The sequence below is a fragment of the Camellia sinensis genome, chromosome 3 (genome assembly GCF_055761805.1).
Source record: "Camellia sinensis isolate YWXY chromosome 3, ASM5576180v1, whole genome shotgun sequence".
Lineage (NCBI taxonomy): Eukaryota > Viridiplantae > Streptophyta > Magnoliopsida > Ericales > Theaceae > Camellia > Camellia sinensis.
The window spans coordinates 65,403,148-65,420,358 of record NC_138963.1 but is presented as its reverse complement, the minus strand read 5'-3'; the positions used below and the strand labels follow the sequence as shown (position 1 = coordinate 65,420,358).

Sequence of the window (17,211 nt, the reverse complement as noted above, 5' to 3'; positions counted from 1 at the left end):
CTACTCCTGCTGTCACAGAGACTACTCATGCTGCCACAGAGACTACTCCTATTGCCTCTCCTCCTCCTCCTAGAGTCACCAGGGCTGCTTCGAAGAGAGACATGAATTTTTATTTTTTTCATTCTCTTCTCTCTATGATGCTTATAATGCCTTGCTTATCTACTTATGGCTTTCTTTTTGATGCAGGAGCTTCACAAGTAGAGTCTCCTCAAAGGGCTCAAGCCCTAAGCATTCTTAAAGACAAGCAACAACAGCAAAAGAAAAGAAAACTTGTGCTTGGTCTTGAAGAGGAGGTGGTACCTGAAGAAACACCACTTAAGAGGAAGAAGAAAATAACAGTCTCCCTCTCTGATTTCAATGATGACCCTACTCATCAGGCAGCCGCCAAGGCAGTAGAGAGGGACCAATCTAAGGAATTGGTGGTTTCCAGAGATAATGAAAAAAGGAGGCAGCAACAGATATTAATGAATGAAGCTGCTGCTGTTGATACACTTCAAAGGGAAACTACAAGGAGGAAACAAATTGCTGAACATTATGCTCTTCGCAGTTCTCCAACAATTACCACCACTACTTTGAGACTGGTAATTTTCTTTAGTTTCTATAGTAATTTCCTTTCCCAAGTTTTCAGCAATAAAACTTAACATTGCTTCTTATTTCTTGTCTTACAACAACAGTTACCTTACATCCTCCTTCGATAGTGGCTTCTTCAGTCTTATCTTGTAACGCCCTCAAAATAATAACATTAAACCCATCAATATAGACATACATTGATATATATAAAAGTTCCACATTCTTGTATTCATCAGAGTTTCATTACAACAAGTATTACATGTTAACGACAAAAGCAAATGCCCTAAAGGCCTACAGTTTTCCAAGCTAACACTTGGTTACAACAAAAGAGTACTAACTCATTTACACATTAAGCCCTTGGCTTGAATATACATGTAATACATCAAAAGGGAAAAGACAACAAAAGTCTGCCCGCCTCTAGCCTCCCAAGCTACGTCCTTGGAGGTGGCATGCTACCTATACCTGAAAATGATGTTCCCATATAGGGTGAGCCACAGTCCAGCAGAGACATACTAAACCAACTATGAGCAATGACTAAAAGATTAGCAATTGATAGATGGCCAACACCGAGACATCCGCATATATCACGTCATAATTTCATAACATACGAGTCTATGTCACTTTCCATTTTCCATCCTTATTTAATAGATAAGCATATTAGCTATATCAACACATCAACAGATAAACATCTTACGCATCAACAGATAAGCATATAAGCTGTATCCACACTTCACTAGACAAGCATATGAGCTGTATCTACATTTCACTAGACAAGCATATGAGCTGTATCTACACTTCTCAAAGATAAGCCTATGAGCTGCATCTTCACTTCTCTAGACAAGCATATGAGCTGTGTCTACGGAGTTCATCCCCCATCTCCTCCTAATCCTATCCGGTTTAGAGGTACATCCCCCATCTTCCCCTAAACCGCGGAGTACATCCCCCATCTCCTCCTCTACACACAATGCATATAAACACAAGGGTTCTATACACAATCAATCAATACATAGAATTAATGTATTTAATTCATCGTCATACTCTATGACACATTCACTCGATTGGTTTTAGTTTGCCTAATCATCATGCATTGTCTACAACAATCAAGACTATCCTCCACCGATAGCCCAAAGCAGTTATTTCTAAATAGAAAATAAATGCACAAAATGGATATTAAATCGACATTTCAATTAGGTGAGCAATAAATGATCCAACCACACTCTTTAGTCCCATACATTCCCGATTTCAACATTCTTAATTCAATTCCTCATTTCCAACAATTAATTATACAAATTAATTAACCAATGTAATTAGGGCATATTCCATAATTAACATCACAACCCTTAGGTTCCATTTCCATTAATGTTTTAACATTAATTTCACTTTTCCATGCCAAACATGCATTTAGGTTTTATATGATTAAAACCCCAACTTTTGTAAAATTACACAAAGGCCCGAACTTTCTCAAAATTACCCAACAACTCCCAACATATCGAAATGTCAAAATTTAAAGACAAAACTCATAAAGAGGAGTAGGATATCCCTACCTCAAATTCGGAGCTCAAGGGAAGAAGGTGAGGAAACTCAACGTGCTCCAAAACTCGAAATTTTCGGATCAATGTAAAGCCCTCGACGATCAACACAACTTTTTTAAAGGCCAAAGGTGAGGAAACAACTCTAACTAGATCAATACCTAAAGAGAAGGCAAGGTTCTAGAGAGAGAGGCTCAACAATGGAGGTTTTGAAAAGTAAGAGAGAGAAAAGGAGTTGAAAAAGTGATCCAAAAGTCGGATCTCGGATTTATATAAAAGTCGCCCCGCTCGAGCGTCCAAACCCCCGCTCGAGCGTCAGTCACAGACTCTCGCTCGAGCGTCAACAATCTCGCTTGAGCGGCGGATACACACTTCCAAAACTTTTACAGAACCATATCTCCGCTCGAGCGTCAACCCTCACTGCTCGAGCGTCCCAAACAACATCCCGCTCGAGCGTCAAAACTTCCGCTCGAGCGCACAACACTGCAGAGGAGATACTGGAAGATGGAAAACTACACTCGAGCGTCGGAAACCCCGCTTGAGCGGACAGACAACAACGAAGGGCCTGCTCGAGCGTCAAAATCCTCGCTCGAGCGTGAAGGCCAAAATCTGGGCAACTACTCTTGGTTTCTAAGTCCAACCAACCTGTTTCAAAGTCGCCCAACACAACCCAAGACTCGAATGCAAGGAGTAAAGGATGTAAACAAGACATATACAACAACCAACTCCATGGAACCTAAGTCCGGGTACAACAGTTAAAGAAAAGGGGAAACCAGGATCGCTATATATCTGAAGTTAAAAGACCATTAGAGGCAGCCTCGGAAAGGAAGAAGAAAATCAACACCAAAGTGCCCTTAAGTGTAGAGCCCATCCAGACAATACTTCCACTTCCCAGCTCTACATTTTCCATACCTTTTTTGAGGTAAGACATTCCTATTTCTTTATCCTTGGGCTTAACTCCATATTTACCTCATCTAACCTTTACCTCAGCTCAATTTACTCTCTCTACAATCCTAGCTACTCCTTCATCACTTGAGAAGGCCCCAGTTGTCACCTCATCAGTGATAGCTGGTGTTTCCAGAGAAGATACTGGTAGCTTACCAATTTCTTTTTCGCCACCACCATCTAGCTCCAGTCCCTCTTCTCTTGATCTACTGGTGGCCAGGACTATAGACACTGCTAGGGACACTTCAACCTCTTCTCCTATCCCTGTGCAACCACCTCTTTCAGACCTCTCTGTACCTCTAATGTCAGTGGAAGAGATGGACATTTTTGAAGCTCGGCTGGCTAGCCTTTTTGACACATCTTCAACCACTCTAGCAGCCAGCAGTGAAGCTGAGCCATTGGCCCTTGCTGACTCCCTCTTGAAAATTTTTGAGAGCTCTCCAACTATCAACAGAGTTTCCTTGCCTCCATTACACTCAGGCATTTGTTTGGAATTGCTGACATCATTTTCAAGGATCCCATTCTAAGCCTTACAAAGACCCGTACTTAAGAATGGTTTCCTCCAATGCTGCAAAGTCATTGAGCAATCCAACATGGCCATTTCAAGCCACTTATCCCAGACAGTAGCTACCATAGATTTCTATGTCAATAGTTGCCACATTGCTAAAGCTGCAGAGGAGAAGCTTTTGAAAGACAAGGAATTTGTTTGCCATATACATACTAAGATATTTGAATTGAAGGGACAACATTCCTTTGCTTCTCAGTTTCACATTGAGCTCTTGGAGAAAAAGGCCCAATTGGAAGAGGAGTTAGCAGTAATTAACCTAGCCTTGGATCGAACTGCTACAAAGCTGCAGATTACCAATCAAGGGCTAGCTGACTGTAGATAAGACACGGCTACAGCCATTCAGTTGTTTCCATCCCTTATGAGTAGAGAATCAATTACAAGGGAACAACTAAAGCATTGTACTGATTTTTGGGCCAATCTATGGCTGCATGTACTTAACTCTTTATGAAATGAAATCCTTATTTATTATTTGAGTGTTTTCATACTTCTTTTGTTTAGCATTTCTCACACTTCTTGTGTTTCCCACACAGTTGGATAACAAGGCTTCAAATACCTGCCATTGATTTTCTTGGGATGTACATAACCATTTAGATTTTTCAGATGGTATGCTCCCCCAGGTAAAACTCTATGGACTTGATATGGTCCTTCCCAATTAGGTGACCACTTACCAAATTTATGGCTTTTAATTCCTATTAGGAGTATTGTTTTCCACACCAAATCACCTTTATCAAAGCTAATATGCTTAACCATCGTATTATAGTTTTTGGCTGCCTTTGCCTTTTGGAACAGAATATTATTTAATGCCAAAATTCTAACTTCATCTATATTCTCTAATTCCAAAAACATGCTCTAATGATATTTCTCAGGAGTTAACTGGTCTTGGGACTTCACCCTTAAGGACCTAATGTTAATCTCCACAAGCAACACTGCATCATGCCCATATACTAAGGCATAAGGAGTGACTCTAGTACTTGATCTTGGAGAAGTCCTATAAGCCCATAATACATCCAACAACAAGTTATGTCAATCCCTAAGATTATCTTTCACAACTCTCTGTATTCCCTTTTTCAAGGACTTGTTGGATGATTCTGCCTGACCATTTGCTTGTGCATAATAAGGAGTGAAATTAATAGGACTAATTCCAAATTCTGCTGTGAAAGACTTTACCATCTTTCCATCAAATACAGTCCCATTATCTATAGTTATGGTCTGTGAGATGCCAAATCTGTGAATCAGATCTTTAATAACTTCAGTTTGACCTACAGTCTTATATGGTTTAGCTTCGACCCACTTAATGAAGTAATCTGTGGCCACTAGGATGAAACAATGATGCTTTGAAGAGGGCGGATGTATTTTCCCTATCATATCCCTAGCCTAACCTCTAAATGGCCAAGGCTTCACAACTGTATGCAAATCAGTTATTGGTACATGTCTTATCATGCCATGCTTTTGGCATGCCTAGTAACCTCTAGCATACTCTATACAATCTTTATGGATGGTTGGCAATAGTAGGAATGCCTTTGAAGCAACCATCTCATCTTCACACCAGACTGATGAGCACCACAAATGCCTTCATGGACTTCAACCATGGCTGTCAATGCCTCTTTCGGCCCTAGACATTCCAATAACAACCCATCTACTCCCCTTTTGTAAAGAGCATTACCATACACTATGTACTGCATAGACTGTAATTTAATCTTTCTGCTGGCCTTCGAAAATGGGCCAGTTAAGTACTACATGATTGGATGCCTCCAATCTTGATCTTGTAAGTCATTATGATTGACTTCCAACACAACATTCCTTTTAGCTAAATGTGGTATTAATTTTTGATATGTTGGTTGACTTATGAGCAATTGAGTGTCATCCCTCCTTTTGAAATTCAAAGCCTTCTGAGCTATATCATTGGCTTTGTTATTCATGAACCTTGGGATATAAGTCACATTTGCTATCTAAAATTGAGAAAGCAAATGTAATGCGATAACATAATATGGTAGCATGCTTGTACTTTGACATTTGAAAATTCCTTTCGCTTGGTTGACTACCAATTGAGAATCTCCAAATATATCAACTGCATGAACTTGTAATCCAATAAGTATTTCAGTTCCATTATTAAAGCTTCATATTCAGCTTGATTATTGGAACAAGTAATTTCATCAACCCTGAAACCATGTGTGGTTTCTACCCCTTGTGGTGACTTAATTACAACACTAATTCCAATTAGACCATTGCCTTTGATCCATCAAACTGCATCTGACATGGCTCAACATTGACCATACCAAGATCCATTATCTCCTGGCTTTCTGTTTGACATGCCAAGAAGTTAGCCAAAACTTGTCCTTTTACTGCCTTTTCTAGATGAAATTCTAATAAAGCTAATATCCATTTGCCAATTCTTCCTCTCAACATGGGTCTAGATAACATGTACTTAACCAAGTCTGTGGTTGTGATTACCAAGACAACAGTAGGCAAAAGATAATATCTTAATTTCATTGCTACAAAGTACAATGCAAGGCACATCTTTTCTACAGCTGAGTATTTATATTCATAAGAATTAAAAAACCTACTAAGGTAATAAACTGCTTGCTCCTTACCTTCGTCATTGTCCTGGGCTAGGAAAACTCCCAATGAATCTTCTGCTGTAGCAATGTATAACTTCAAGGGCTTGTTGCTCCTTGGCAGCATCAATACTGGAGGCTTAGCCAAGTAGGCTTTAATTCCTTCAAAAGTAGCTTGATGCTCTACTGTCCACACAAACTCCTCTTCATCTTTCAACTATAACAAAGAAGAAAATACTTTAATTTTTCCTGCAGTGTTAGAAATAAATCTTCGAAGAAAATTAACCTGACTAAGGAACTTTTGTACTTCTTTCTTACTTGATGGAGGTTTGGCTTCAATGATGGCTTTGGCTTTATTCTGATCAATCTGTATTCCTTTCTTGTGCACAACATACCCCAAGAAGTTTCCAACTGATACACCAAAAGCACATTTGAGAGGATTAAGCTTCAACTTGAACTTTCTCATTCTTTCGAAAGCTGCTACCAAGTGAACTAAGTGTTCCTCCATAGACTAGGACTTCACAACGATATCATCAATGTAACACTCTAGGTATCCTCTAATGAGATCATGAAAGATAGTATTCATTGCCCTCTGATATGTTGCCCCCGCATTCTTTAGACCAAATGGAATTTTTACCCATTCGAAGGTGCCAATATTCCCAGGATACCTGAATACTGTCTTATCGACATTCTTCTCTGCAATGCAGATCTGATTGTAACCAGAATGCCCATCTATCATAGACAAAATCCTGTGTCGTGCTGAACTGTCTACCAATAGATCCACTATAGGCATGGGGTATTCATCCTTTGGAGTGGCCAAGTTCAGATTTCTAAAATGGATGCATACCTTCATCTGATGTCCCGCAGTCGCGTTGACCAATAGATCTATCATAGGAAGTGGGTAGCTATCCTTGGGGCAGGCTCGGTTGAGGTCGGAGTAATCGACGTATAGTCATCATTTGCCATTATTTTTGCAGACCAAGACTACATTAGAAAACCATCTGGGATAGTCCACGTTTCTGATGAACTTGCCTTTAACAGCTTGTCCACCTCAGTAGCAATGAGGTTGTTGTGCTCTGGATAAAAAATGTGTTTCTTTTGGCAGAATGGTCAGAACTGGGGTTCAATACTGAGGCGATGAGTGATAAAAGCGGGGTCAATGCCTGGCATGTCCGCATGAGTCCAAGCAAAGACGTTCCTGTGCTCGATTAGGAGAGTTGTGAGGTCGGTGTTGACTTGAGAAGACAGCTGACTACCAATCTTAGACGTCTCTGTTGGATCGTTAGAGTTGGTGGACACTTCAATTAATTCTTCCACTGGTTCCCCCCTGATTAGTTCCTCCTCATCCCTGCACCAAGACCTTCTATATCATAGTTTCTTTTATTTTTACTTCTTTTAGCGAAGCGACATAGCATTCTCTAGCCACGGTTTGTTCATCTCTTACAGTGCCCACCCCATGATCGGTCGAAAATTTGAGTTCCAGGTGATAAGTGGACATCACGGTTTGGAAAACATTGAGTGCTGTGCATCCAAGGATGACGTTGTAGGCAGAGGAGCAGTCGACAACTAGAAAGGTAAAAATCTTTGTATTTTGCCTTAGGTACTCACCGATAGTGATTGGTAGGTCAATAGACCTTATAGAAATTACTCGGTCTCCAATGAAGCCAACTAAAGGCGTTTGTAGAGGCAATAACTTTTCTTCACCAATCTGGAGCAGCTTGAAAGCATTGAGGAAGATAATGCTTGAGGAGTTGCTATTGTCGACGAGCACATGCCGAACCTTGTAGTTGGAAAGGAGAGAGGAAATGACAAGTGGGTCATCGTGGGGGTATCGAATGCCTTCGCAATCTGCATTTGTGAAGGTAATTGGATCCGACCATTGCTTGGGTTGTTTAGGGGGTCGGTAGACCAGCGTCACTTTCTTGTCTGCCCCCTACCTGATTCGTCGGAGCTCGGTCCGCTGTACTGACCACGACGATCCACCGTGCACGAGTCCAACTGCAATGACCCTTATTTCACCAGCTGGGGGAGCAGGGGTTCCCAGAGCTCAAGGTTGGTATTGGGCCCTGTTACCCTCTCGCCGGGGTTGGTCGCCCGGTTGTGGTGGGGTGCGTTTGTCGTTTCACTTTGGGGGTCAGTTCTAGCCTTTTTGTGAGATCGGGGTGAAGTGAAACGAGTCAAGTGTCCTTGACGGACCAGATCCTCGACCTGATCCTTAAGGTTGACGCATTCATCCGTGTTATTGCCATGGTCGCTGTAGAAACGACAATATTTAGACTAATCCCATCGACTGGAAGGAAACTTGGAAGGTTGGGGCTATTTCAAGTTATAATCCTGCTGGATTTGGTTTAGGACATGCTCCATGGTTGTATTGAGAGGGGTGTACCACTCAAAGCGGTCGAGTGGTCGGGGAGGAACCGCTCAGTCGGGGCGTGGAGACCGGTCTGGATGAGCATATTGGGGATGTTTGGGTTTCGACTATTTTCTCTTGTCTTTGGGTTGTGAGGGTTTAGGTGTAGAATCTTGGCAAGCTGCTAAAGAGTCTTCAGCGTTCATGTATTTCTGGGCTTTAGTAAGGAGAGTGGCCATGGTTGTTAGAGGGTTTTTTGAGAAAGACAAAAGGAAATCCGATGGGCGTAGATCGGCCATGAAGGCTGTTAAGATGACATTATCATCATTCTCTTCAACCTAGAAGGCTTTTGAATTAAAGCGAGTGACAAAACTGCGCAATGACCCCCTGAAGTTGGAGCTTCATGGCTCGTAGTTCTATATCCTAAATGGGGCCATTGTCACCGCCGGATAGGAATGGAGGTTGAGCATTACTAGTTTCACCTTCGGGGATGGGGGGGTGGTGTGAGGGATGGGAACCCTGAGGTGGAGGGAGCGGTTCTTGAGGCGGGGGTTGTAGACCCTCCGAATTTGACGGGTGAGCTTGGGGGATGAAAGGCAGGGAAGAGGTCTTCAAGGAGCATGTGGTTAGAGTGGGTGGCTTGGAGTTTGTTCTTGGTTTGGAGGGATGTCTAGTTGTGGTAGAGGAGAAACGGGGAGGTCTCCTTAGAGCAAGACATTGATCAGGGCCTGGTTTTGCTCGGTTAAACGGTTGATGCTATTGGTGAGTTCGGCGAAATATAGAGGTGGGTTATTTGTATTAGAGGACTCAGCTTCAAGGTTACCAGCACTGTGTTGGGAAGCCATGGACCTGGTCGTGACTATCCACCCTGAAGTAAGAGAGGGGTGATAACAGGGTTCCTTCCGGTGACAGTGAACACAATTGTCTTTGTGAAAAAGGCTTCCCATATACGGCGCCAACTGGTGATGCAACGATTCTAGCTGGAGGATGGATCGGATTGATCCACGCTTCCAACGGGTTTGCTAACCTCGGTGTTTCTCAGATAAGCTTGGAAAAAGGTCCGGAGGGGGAAAAGATTCCCCGACGGACTCTCCGACGATCAATTTAGGTTAGGAGAAGAGTGATTATAGATAGATAGAAGAGACAGAGGAAGAACTTAACCTTTGACGTATCTCGAAGGCTTCCTTATATCCTTTGCTTATCTTTTCCTTGTCCATTCCAGACTGTCTTGTTGGCCGAAAGTCTATATTCTATCTCACATCGTTCATGGTGAGTTTGCCCTCTCCGACGTGAAGGGTTGTCACATTTAATGCTAAAAGAGCATCATTAATGGCTGATGTGCGAGTGTAATAACTTTGCAGCATCTTTGTTTGCCTACATGGCTAATTCCCTGCCCGATAAGTGTTTGAATGCTATTGGTCCTGATCCATGATTGGTTTCTCAAGGTTATTGGGCTTTAATATCTAATCTGTGGACTGGGTCTTGAGTCGTGGGCTAGACCCTTTTGGGTGCCCATTATGTTATTAGTCCTGGTCCAGTATTGCCCAGACCGTGGGCTGGGCTCCCTTGGATGCCCATCAGTATCATTACTCATTTTTTTATATTCGTAATACAACTATTTTGCTTAGGGAAAAAGTAAGTGTAGCAAAATAAAAGTAAGCTAATTTCTTGCAAAATACTAATTTTTGTATATAAGTATTATGAAAAATTATTAAATTTATATCGGTTATTCTTAACAATTATTTTAATTATTTTATATAATTTTAATGTGATTTTATTTATTAGGTAATTATTTTAAGGAATTTAATGGTTAATGGAATAATTTAAATAAAATTTAAAAATCTATTTCTAGGTATTTTAAAATAAAAAATAGATAACACTTACACATCTAATCAATATAATTGATAATATTACGTAATAATCCTCCCCTTTTAAATTGTTTGTCTATTTTTTTATATTTGTGCCTTTTAATTGAGTTAATGAATAATGTATTTTCGTAATAATTTTTTTAAAAAAAATCACAAATAAAAATATCTTAAGTACTTCTTCTAGATATTGTCTTCAAAATGGTTGTAAAAAGAATAAATTAAAAAGGGTAAATTATTATTTGAAATAATATAGCAAATCTCACGATTTTAATATAATTACACTGATCTCCTTTTTAGTAAGAATAAAGAGATCAGAACTTATACAAATGGTGTAAAGACTCAGTTAAGAAGATAAAATATTCATCTTAGTGTAAAAGAGATGGTAAGTTGGCAACATTATTTTATGGCTAACAAATTTTTGATTAAAATATGAGACTAAAATCTCCTAATATAATTATGTCATACTTGTGAGGTCTACTATATATATATATATATATATTCTCAAATCTTAGGAGACTTCTATATAATTTATCCAATTAAAAAATATAAAAAAAATTAAATCTCTTAAATAATAAAAATGAACGAACAATTCGAGACAAAAGGAATATGTGAAATAGTTAGAAGTCATATGTTGTGCGCGCTGGTTTCCACACTAGATGAATGAGTTGGGTCTCTCTGATTACATCGAACTATCCAAGAATCGAAGATCTACAAAGGGGAAAGAATCGTGAGAGCTGTTTGACTGGGGTTGGCAGGAAAACCCTTCTGGTGTGGAAGTTAGGAGTCGATGAAGATGATGAAGCCTCGCTAGATGTAGAGAGGGAAATTGAGAGAGTGTATGTATGTGTGATAGCTAATCAGATGAGATTGTACTAGATTGAATACCTTCCAATGAGATGGGTGTGTTGCTTATATAGATGACTTGACTTTCTCTCCAAGTTGATGGTGAGGGAGCTTTGGTGCCTCTTGGTGCTCTCTATCATGGCTCATATGGGAGACCATTGAGCTGGCCATCCATAGTTGTACATGCCCACTTAAATCATATATACATCATTGCACATTCTTTCTCCTAACTATTTCTTTGATTATTAGAGGGGGAACTAGCTGAGGTGGCATTTGCACATGTGTACTCACAGCTTAGACGCCTGCCACAAGAGGCCTCTGTTTGGTTCCTCAGCCAACCTTGTTCGACCTTCTTGCAAAGTAGTTTGTAGAGATGGGTTGGTCCATACGGATCACTTCATGTGAGCCCGGCTCACGTCAGTTCTGCGGATGAGCTCGGTCCATGTAGTTCTGCTTATGGGTTCAGTCCATATGGTTCGGTTTATAGGTTCGACCCATCTCAGTACCTTGTCTGCTGGCCTCATCTTGATTGGTTTGGCCTAAGTGCTTGAGGACTTGGGGGATGATCCATGAGGATCTGAACTTAATCTGGTTGGCCCGTGTCGGTATTTTGCCAATTGGGTTTGGGCTTGATGAGTTGAACCGATCCAATAACTTTGACCCACTTCATTTATGTTTAGCCTCTTTCATTTGGTTTATATGGTAAGAATATTGACTGCGTGCTTTTAAGGTCGGAATTGGGGTCACTGCTGTGCCTTTGGCACAGCAATGACTGTTATGCCTCATTTTGTGGTACATTATGGGTTTATTTTTATGATCTGAACCGTTATGTTGTAAGGTTTGTTGAGTACTTCATGCCTATCAAAAATCATATTAATCGGATACTAATAACTATATGATTGATAATCAAAAAAATAAACAAGGAATTTTTCTTTTGAAAAATAGTATAAAAATATGCAATTCGATAATATAGTTATTGATATCTGATTAATATGATTTTTGGTAGGTTTGAAGTACTTAACAAATTCTACAAAATGAACGGTTCAAATCATAAAAATAAGCCCATAATGCATTTCAAAATGAGACACAACAGTCACTGCTATGCCAAAGGCACAGCAGTGACCCCAAGTCCTTTAAGGTCTCGTTTAGTTTTAAAGTCACATATTCTCAAAATTTGTGTCTTATTGACTTTTTTTTTTTAATTTGTATAAAATAAATTAATTTTTTCGGCTCATCTAGTGTATAACAATTTAAAATGTAAAAGATCAAAAAAAAAAAAAAAAAAAGTTCACTAAAGGCAAAAAAAATTAAAAAGTCAAATATTAATTTAATTTTTTTGTCTTTAATAGACTTTTTATTTTTTGTTTTTTTTGGGATTTGTCTATTCCAGTAGATCCCAAGTCTAAATTTTTTAAATTTTGAAAAAAAAGGGCCACTAAAGATGAAAACAAATCAATAAAAAAATCAATTTCAAACACCCTCTAAATAGTGGTATCGAGTGCCGTATCGGCATTGGTCTCTAGGTAATGGTTTCTAAAGTATTGATCGATGCATATGAAGAATAAGGTGCTACAATTATGTTTTTTTTGAAATCATTAAAAAAAAAAAAAAATCTACCAACCGACTCATGTCCATATGTCAGATAAACGAAAAATTATTGAGTAATTTTAATTTGCCACCTCACATCTTACTAGCTCAACCAATAACATGTAATTAGAGCATTATATGACAATGCTCCAACACCACCCAAAAACTTGTCGAGAGAAACATGTCTCGAGTGAAAGCAATCGTGTGTAGCAGACAGATTGGTGGTATCGTGCTAGCAAACCAGTGAAACAGCCAGGTTGCAACCACTGGGTTAGACTAACCGACAAAGTCATAAAATGGTTTAAGTTATAGTTAGTTGCGGCAACAGCTAAAACTAGGGGAGAACGTGAGTAACAAGAATTAGTTAAGCAACTTATTAGTGTTTGGCTGTTGACCCTCTTTTCACAACCAAAAAAAAAAAAAAAAAAAAGTTTATAACATTTTTAATATCACACACATTCAAAAATTCCACTCTAATCGATCCATGCATATCCATATTTATGAAACTAAAAAATGAAAACTAATAAATACGCCTTCTGAGATTTATTTAAAATAAATTATCTTATGTAGTTTGAAAAATTATAAATACTCTATTATTAGAATTTTTTATTTAACAAAATTTACTGCAAAAATAAAATTTCTAACAGTTCTCCTATGTAATAATAAAATTACATGAATTATTAATTAAAATAAAATTTTGACATTATTACAAATTATTAATTAACTTGATGATTTATTAATAAACCCAGTTGTTATGAAATTCGGAATGTCAATGATGGGATGTAATTTCTAGAACTATAAGGCACTACAACAAATGGCACTTTTGACGACTAAATTTTTAGTCCAAAAGTCAATTTTTAGTCACTGAAACTTTTTAGTGACTAAAAGTTTTAGCCTCCAGATTAGTCGTTGAATAGTTGTCGGAAAAGGTAATTGGCAACTGAAAAACGTTTAGTCGCCAAAAGTCCTCAATTGCCGACTAATTTCTTAGTCGCCAAAATCTTTCATAAAAAATTAATATCGTATTTTCAACGACTAAAACATTTCGTCGCCAAAAGTCCTCAATTGCCGACTAATGTTTTAGTTGCCAAAAACTTTCAAAAAAAATTAATATCGTATTTTCAGCGACTAAAACATTTAGTCACCAAAAACTGAAATTATTTAGGACGAAAAAAGTTTTAGTCGCCAAAAGGTTGTGTTGTTCACCTTATTTTTTTTAGCTACTAATGTTTAGTCACCTAAAGTCTAAATGTTTTTAGCTACTAAATGTTTTAGTTGCCTAAAGTATAATTTTTTGGTTTGGCTACTAAAGTTTTAGTCGCTTTTTTTTTTTTCATTTTATTTATTTTTTAGCTACTAACTATTTCGTCGCTAAAAATATTTACTTTCTTTTTGGCTATCAATTGTTTAGTAGCCAAAAACATGATTTTAGGTCTTTTTTCTTCTTATTAATTTGTCCACAACCTATATGCATTCCATGCAACCTGTACCGTTTATATAAACAAAACAATACATATATTATTAACCATTCTGCAATTTGCATCCATTTCACTTCTAACCATTTAAAAAGGAATAACTTTTAATGTCAAGTTTCATAAAACAACTTGTACCATGTATACAAACAAAACAATACATATATATGCCAGTCGCCAAAGACTAAAAGTAAAATTATTGCTATTATTTGACGACTAAATTTATTGTAGTCGGAAAAAATTAGCATACCACAACTAAAACAGACTTTAGGAGCCTAAAAACTAGACTAATGCCAACTAATATTTGTTTTGGTTGCCTATTATGGCATATTTAGCGACTAAATTTTTTTTAGTCGCCAATAAATAATATACCCCGACTAAAAAAATTTAGTAGCTAAATCCTAAACCAACGCCGACTAATACATTTTTTTGTCACCAAAAATTGCACTTTTGGCGACTAAATTCCTTTTAGTCGCCAAATTTAATAGCTAAAAGTGAAAATTGTTGTAGTGAGGGATAATTCATATTTTAATCAAACCTATTTATAATTTACCCCCTCCCCCCCCCCCAAAAAAAAAAAAAAGAAAGAAAAGGAAGGTAAGTTTGTATTGAGTAATGTAGATCTCCATAAGTACAAGATTATTGGGTCCAAAAAGTGGACTTGTACATTATTTTTTTTAATTAAGTTTGAGTGTACAGAGTATTAAACACATAATAGGACATATGTCTCATAAGGGCTATACATGATATGAGACGCACATGTGGGACTCACTATTTGTGAAACATTTGTATTCGATTTTGTGTTTAATATCTTTATTCCTAACATTGTTGTACTACGTATATTATGGCTTATTTTGAAAGGAAAATGCTATAGGCCCTAAATTTTCTACTAAATAAATGACCACATGTCTCACATGGGTGTGGGGCTCATTTGGTCATTTCTCACATAGGTGTGGGGTCCATTTGGTCATTTATTTTCTTTTGTGAACCCCACACCCATGTGAGACATTTGGTCATTTATTTGGTAGAAAATTTGGTATCCCTAGCATTACTCATTTTGAAAACTTAATATTTTAGTTTAAAAGTTAAAAAGTCACTACAAAATTTTTCTCTCCAATTTTTTATACGTCTTTTCGTAAAAAATTATAAAAAATTATTAGAAAGTCAATTTTGAAAACGACTAGTTGGGAGGGTTTTGTAGTTTTCTTTAATTATTATTATTATCATCACCTTTAGATACTGCAGCAATTACGGACATAAACTTCATTTTAGAGTAAACGACATAAATCTTGCATTATATTAATATTTATGTTTTTCATATTTCACTGTATGAGGGAGAAATATTCGTCGTCTTACGTAAGCCTTGCTACCAAGCTCGTCTCATTTTCGAATGGACTCTGATTAACTAAGAACAAAACAAGGGTGAGCTACCCAGTAGATGGTTTTGTTGAAAAACCCCTCCGACGACCAAGTTAGCTTTCTTAGAGAAGAAGGGAGAATGCAAAGCACTGTAGAGAGAGAGAGAGAGAGAGAGAGAGAGAGAGAGAGAGAGAGAGTCGTTAAAGTTTGCTTACCCCCTCAGAGTCTGTTCGCGCCTCCTTATCTAGGCTGGCCATGCAACTCCAGATTGTGCACGCACTACCTTTGTTATCCTTCGCTGGACGCGTGGCAGTGCTATCCTCTCCATTCCTTACGCGTGTATATGTCAATATTGCCAAACAACATCAACAAAAGGCCAAACGGTATTGACACGTATTATTGACGAGTTTTCCTCTTCGCACTCCAATTGGGCGACGTAGTATACGGCCGCCTAGCTACCTTCGACTGAGCTAATTTCAACCTGTTAAGCCCTAGGCCGCTTCATGTCCAAGCTAGCTTTGGCCAGTTGGCTCTCGAAGAATTCTACAAGCACAGTCCGTTGTGCTCTTCTCAGTTAAGCATTGTTTACTCATTGCTCGAACAGACTTTGCACTCTTCGCCTTGACTAAGATTCTCAGTTCAGTCAAGAGTCGCCCTCGTCATCTTAGCTTGGTCACTCTCCACTATGCATACTTAGCTCGATCGAGATCCTTTGCCTTGTCTATGTTCGATGTGTGGACTTATCTCGGCCGATAGGACAAGTTCATTCAGCTTGGCTCAATGCCCATTTCATGTTAACTCGGTTGCACAGTCAAAGGCCCACATGGAATTTAGGTCAGTACAAATTACCCTCTCACTCACCTATTCTGATTAAGTGTTTTGCGATTCTCAATAAAAAAAAAAAAAGTCTTGAAACACAAAAAATAATTAATAAATCGAACACAACTTTCTCACATCCAAAACCATTTGGATCCATGGTAGAGAGGGTAAAGGATGTGATAGATTCCACAACCAAGAGCTGGAAGGTTGAAGTGCTCAGAAATTTGGTATCCGAATTTGAAGTCCAAGTGATTAATTCAATCCCTATCTCATTAGTTCCTAAAGGCAATACTTTGATTTGGCATTTCGAGTCAAAGGGGAATATTCAGTTAGGTCTCGGTATCATGTTGCCATGTCTCACATGCAAGACGCGCTGGTTCAGAGGCTATCTAGCTCTTTCTGTCTTCCGAGCAAATTTTGAAAACTGCTTTGGACTCTCAAAGTGCCTCCGAAGATTCGCCACTTCTGATAGAGGGTATGGAAAAGTTTGTTAGCATCGAAGAACTTGTTTCATAGAAAGTGTGCTCACTCAGATTTATGCCCAATTTGTCAAATTGAATCAAAGTCAGTGGAACACATTATCTTTAGTGTGGATGGGTTAGAGCTGTCTGGTTTGAAAGTGATTTAAACTATAAAGTTGAGTGTGGTGTAATTCATTCGGTTGTGAAATGGTCTTATAATGATTTAATAGATCACTTTAAAAATGATAAAGAACGTGTTGCTTGTCTTGGCAAGGTGGCATGGAT

General features: G+C 38.4%; 1 protein-coding gene across 1 annotated transcript in view; it reads left to right on the top strand.

The window, feature by feature from the left end:
- Window positions 1-3,637: 3,637 nt before the first annotated feature.
- Window positions 3,638-17,211, top strand: part of LOC114273897 (topless-related protein 4-like) — a 28,328-nt gene continuing 14,754 nt past the window's right edge. Inside the window, exon 1 of the mRNA XM_082918099.1 lies at window positions 3,638-3,926. Coding sequence (XP_082774225.1) covers window positions 3,638-3,926 — 289 coding nt within the window. The remainder of the gene's footprint in view (window positions 3,927-17,211) is intronic.